This window comes from Anneissia japonica, unplaced genomic scaffold, assembly GCF_011630105.1.
Source record: "Anneissia japonica isolate Jap-2015-1 unplaced genomic scaffold, ASM1163010v1 scaffold6406_len342834_cov151, whole genome shotgun sequence".
Taxonomy (NCBI): Eukaryota; Metazoa; Echinodermata; class Crinoidea; order Comatulida; family Comatulidae; genus Anneissia; species Anneissia japonica.
The window spans coordinates 40,906-46,885 of NW_022738763.1; the positions used below are offsets into that span (position 1 = coordinate 40,906).

General features: G+C 29.9%; 1 protein-coding gene across 1 annotated transcript in view; it reads left to right on the top strand.

Annotated features, from left to right (window-relative positions):
• LOC117117811 overlaps positions 1–5,980 on the top strand; it is a 16,630-nt gene that overhangs the window by 5,008 nt on the left and 5,642 nt on the right. The window contains exons 3-6 of the mRNA XM_033262279.1: positions 1,240–1,511; positions 1,835–1,996; positions 4,722–4,762; positions 5,613–5,710. Coding sequence (XP_033118170.1) covers positions 1,240–1,511; positions 1,835–1,996; positions 4,722–4,762; positions 5,613–5,710 — 573 coding nt within the window. The remainder of the gene's footprint in view (positions 1–1,239; positions 1,512–1,834; positions 1,997–4,721; positions 4,763–5,612; positions 5,711–5,980) is intronic.

A 5,980-nucleotide genomic window follows, 5' to 3' on the forward strand; every position in this document is an offset into this window, starting at 1 on the left:
TATATATATATATATATATATATATATATATATCGGAGATTCAAAGAACAAAGAAAAAAATAAAACAGACTATCTGAAAATTAATCCTAACTAAACCACATACAACTTATACACATAAAACTACATAAGACAGCTATTAAAGCTAATTATGGTGCATCGTTCAATTATGGTTGTATCCTTCACCGACGATACCACACTATTTTATTCAAATCTAAACTTGGATGCCCTATACAATACTGTATATAACGAATTGCCCAAATTTGATGAGTGGTTCATCTCGAATAAGTTGTACTCCACAAAGGCCTAATTTAAATTTAAATAAGCACAATATCTCTTTTTTTGTGTTACATTGAGTGGAAGAGTGAGGAGCTTTTTTTTGGGTGTGTTTATACAAGAGAACTTGAAATGGACCATTCATCATAACTATATTTCCAACAAAATTTCGAAGTCAATCAGTATCATATGTAAGCTTAATTTATTTTCCCCATCAATATTAATCTCGCTTTGCAATACCTTAATTCTTCCCTACCTTCAGTATTGTAATTTAATTTGGGCGTCCGACTACCGTAAAAATCCAGAAGTGCTTCATATACTGCAGAAATGTCCTGCCAGAATAACTACTCATTCTCATTATAGAGGATCATCTGAACCTCTTTTTAAACAACTCAAAATACACAGTATTTTACAATCTTCATAAAACTGAAATAGCAAATTTCATGTATAGGTATATACATAAGAAACTTCCATTACAAATGTCTGTTTTGTTGAATTATTATGAGAATAGTAAGCCAAAATGCTACAATTTAAGAAATCCCCGGGATATACCTTCTTGTCGACTTAACTGTAGTCAAATATTTATTACTGCTGCAGGCCCTAAGTTATGGAATGAACTTCCTTATACTATTAAACAATTTGTAAGTTTACCTGTATTTAAAAAAAAAACAACTTGAAAATACCTTATTTAAACCTGTACACAAATTAAAACTCTACATTACTATCATCATTATTACATAATTATTATTATGATTATGATTTGATTAAGATTAATATGAATATTATTATGATTGTTATTATTATATTATTATTATTATTATTATTATTATTATTATTATTTTTATTATTATTATTATTATTATTATTATAGGCCTACTATAGAATATACGAAAACAATGATATAATAATGCATTGTACTGCCTATTGGAGAAGACTGACTTCTAAAGTACACTTTCTGTTTCACAGGCTACATGCACCATTACTTATCAGGCCAAATATCAGGTAGGATGGTATGCTGTGGCACTGATGATTGAGGATTTTGCAAGTCCATTGTCTACTTCACCGTTGAGTCAAATACCTCTTCAATTTTTAGTAGAAGTTTACAACAATGCTATGCCTTGTAGTAGTGCACCATACTTCATTGACCCAACACCGAAAGATGGGGCATGTATCGCAGTTCCAGAAAATGAGACTTATTTTCAAACAATTGTTGCGGACAGCGGAATGGAGGGATCGGGGTTAGTAATCAGCAATTTTTATCATGTTCATATTATATTTTTCATGTTGACGTGCAGGCAAAGTATAGTTACAGTAACTGTAACTACAAACATTATTTATATGTACGTGTGATTGGTTTACCTAAACCAAATTCTACAAATTTTCATGACGTTAAAATTACATTAGGCCTATATTATTTTTTTTTAGATTTTAAAATATTAAGATATATTTTTACAGAATTTCTATAAGAACACTTTTAAAGCACAATGCAATGAGATTATTAGATATATAACTGATGAAATTATGTTATTACCAGTAACTTGTTTTTGCTTGTTACATCTAGGATATCTGACATTGTAACCGTCTCGCCGTTTGGATTTTCAAAATCAGAAGTTGTTCAAGTGCAAAGTGATAATCGATTGTTTTATGTAAATCTAACATGGACACCTACTAAGCAACAAGAAGGCGAGAATATACTTTGCTTTACTGCTGAAAACACAGAAGGGTAAGAGAAAGTTTTGTAAACAATATTTACAAGGAAAATAAGTCATTGGAAAAACAGCAACATTTAAGACTGTGGATATTTAATAAAGACGAGACCGCGGTAACAATAATCGTAAACATGGAATTAAAGATTATATTTTAGTAATTTGTATTATAGTGTTTTTTTAGTTTGGTGGAAAAAGTTTTCCTGGAAACGGAGTTAACGATTGAGTCGGGAAAAGTATTAAAAAGTTTGGATCAAGAATATGTAATGTTATTTAGGAAATAACACACTTGAGCACCTTTGAGTCATGCATCGGCGGGCTTTAAGCCTTAAATTGCCGATAAACGATGCAGTGTTGGTTTGGTTCGTTTAGGCGTTTTCTTTTTTCTTTGTTAGTCTAGGTTCATGGTTTTTTTTTCTCTTGTCCGTTTCCTTCCGTTGTTGTGAAGCGCCTCGAGGTTGGTCCAACGGGAGGCGCTATACAAATCGCAAATTATTATTTTTATTAAATAACTTGTTCTGTTGGTGGGGATATAAATTTGAGACATAGCCCTTGTACTCTAGTTACATAGAAAAAAATTAGGTCTGAAAATATTGCAAAATATATTTGGAAGAATTGATGCAATGGATGAGTACAAAAATGTACACTATTGAAGAGAATGATCATTAATATCAGGCAATTTAAGGCTTAAATTACAAAATAAAGGAAAAGAGTGAGAAAGTGGATGACAGCCAGATATAATCCTAATAATCTTTTTTGCATTATTTTGAGTTAAAAAAAATTAGATAGGTAGGTATTGTACCACACAATGTTGCAGTAGCTCAAATAAGGAAGGATTAAAGAGCAATACAGAATACGAATGACATCAAGAAGAAAACGAAGAATTTATGCCGAGGCTTTTAGAGCATTCGTTTTAAATTTCAATAATATGTTTTTCAATGTCAATCCACTATAAAAATACACACAAAAACTTGGCATTTTAAACACAGAGTAATTCATTATCAATAAATATTTTATTTCAAGAAGTATCAATAATTTAGTTTAGTAGCTTCATTATCCCAAACAGAATGCAGCTATATTTTTTTATGGTTAACTGTTAATTTATTAGCAGAACATTACTGAGATTGGACTGAATGTAGAAATTGAATAAAATTTATTTGGTTCACTAACTCCATTAGATAGTAACTTTTTAAAATATTTAAGGCAGGTCCACGAATCCCATAATGAAATGATCAATCGTATCGAAGGTCTTGGAGAGATCAATAAAAATTCCAGCAGCTAGACAGTTATTTTCAAAGGTATCTACAATTTTATTAGCGAGATCTATTAGAACCATAGAGGTGCTATAGTCCAAATTACTAATTGATGTTGAATTTATTTGTAAATTTTAATGTTCTATTATAAATTATTCTCTCAAAAAAATCGGAGACAGATAAGATTGAGATAGCACGATAATTAAATGGTTCTGTAATCTGTGAATTAATAATTCAAATCAAATATTGTAAGCTAGATTTAGGAAAACAAATGTATAATAGAACTAATGAAGTTTTAAGAAGCATTACAATAATAAATTCAACTGTAGATTTTTAAGATATGGTAAATTAATTCAAAACAAAAATATTTGGTTCACTAACTCTATTTGATAGTAACTTTTAACAATATTTAAGGCAGTTCCACGAATCCCATAATGAAATAGTTTGGATAAAAGCATTTTATGATCAATCGTATCGAAGGTCTTGGAGAGATCAACAAAAATTCCAGCAGCTAGACAGTTATTTTCAAAGGCATCTACAATTTTATTAGCGAGATCTATTAGAGCCATAGAGGTGCTATAGTCCAAACTACTAATTGATGTTGAATTTATTCGTAAATTTTAATGTTCTATTATAAATTATTCTCTCAAAAAAATCGGAGACAGATAAGATTGAGATAGCACGATAATTAAATGGTTCTGTAATCTGTGAATTAATAATTCAAATCAAATACTGTAAACTAGATTTAGGAAAACGAATGTATAATAGAACATATTGCATTATAGATGATTGTGTAACCACAATGTTGCTTATAAAAAATGTTTTTTTCCCTTTGTGATGAATAAAGGTGGGATGACCCCACAAAAGATAAAAAAAAAAATTCCAGCAGCTAGACAGTTATTTTCAAAGGCATCTACAATTTTATTAGCGAGATCTATTAGAGCCATAGGGGTGCTATAGTCCAAACTACTAATTGATGTTGAATTTATTCGTAAATTTTAATGTTCTATTATAAATTATTCTCTCCACAAAAATCGGAGACAGATAAGATTGAGATAGCACGATAATTAAATGGTTCTGTAATCTGTGAATTAATAATTCAAATCAAATACTGTAAACTAGATTTAGGAAAACGAATGTATAATAGAACTAATGAAGTTTTAAGAAGCATTACAATAATAAATTCAACTGTAGATTTTTACATTTCCTTATCATGAATATACATTAAAACAGAAAAACAGGTCCAATATTATTTAAAGCAACCGATTAAATAAATAGTAATGAAATGTCCGTTAACTAACTGCGTTTTTTTTCCCTCAAATATTGTTTACCTTTATTAATATTTCAATGATTTGGCATATAAAATAAAATAAATATAATGTACATAAATAAGGTAAGCTTTACAATTTGTGGTATTAAACATATATTGTATTAAATTTATGCCGTTCGCTGTGTATATTTTAATCACTTGATTCTTTTTATATTTCAGAGTAACGGGTCCTCAAACTTGCATAAAGCTGGTTGTTGGTGGTGCGTTAAAAAATATTTAACTATGTAGCATATCCACAAGAATAATATACACTATATATGTATGTATATATATATATATATATGAAAATATACATATACACACACACACACACACACACACACACACACACATATATATATATATATATATATATATATATATATATATGCGCTCAGTGTTGAAGAATGTAAACGAAGTGATGATTCGTTGTCGTGTCGTTCGTGTTTGGTGTAAATGTAGCTTTGTTGGAGCATAGTTATTATTATTTATTTAGAATGTTATTATTATTTATTTATATTGTGTTTAACGTGCTACGCAGCAAAAACCTAATTATATATATTGTGAAAAAAAACGGTATATAATATTGTATGTGTGTGGTCAGTGTATATGTTTCTATCGGGGGCGCAGTGGACGGAAATTATTAGGGTTTAGTTTCTTAGAGGGTCTGGCTGGTTCAATGTTTCTGTAACTTTCTAGTTAAAAGGGTTTTAAAAAGCATTAAAATAACCTTTTTTCCTTGATTGCATTGTAATATGCACTGTCTGTCATGAGCTAACAAATGGATATTCAATTTCATATTTATACTGCCTAATTATATATTTATATGAATTTAAAATTTGAATGAAAAAAAACCATCAGATGTTAAACGTTAAAGAAAACGAACCTGCAATTGTATATATATATAAATATATACAGGCCTATATATGTATATATATATAGGCCTATTATATAGGCCTATATATATATATATATATATATATATATATATATATATATATATGTACATATATTTATATATATATTTCTCTCGATAATTGTAACTTACAAAATTGTATATTGTTATTTCAGTGACTTCCCCTGCTATTGTTCTGGAATCACTTGAACCTAATCCAGGAGCTGAAATTGTTTCAAACCACTCAACGTGGCGAATGAAATTTGATAAAGAGGTATGGGGGCGGGGGGGGGGGGCAAGGACCCCGTCAGAGAGAGCTGCTTCCCCCTCCCCACCCCCGTTGGGGAGAAAAATCACAGTTCGTCAGGGAGAAAAAAATTACATGTATTTTTTACATATTTAGTAGACTCTAAAATTGATTATGTAAGCCTTTGAGATCCCTACATTGTCAAAATTTTCGGAAGCTTCGCCCCCTGGACCACTTTTGAAACCTTTTAATCAAGGCTCGACCACGCCCACTTTGCTTTCGTCGGGGAAGTCTGAC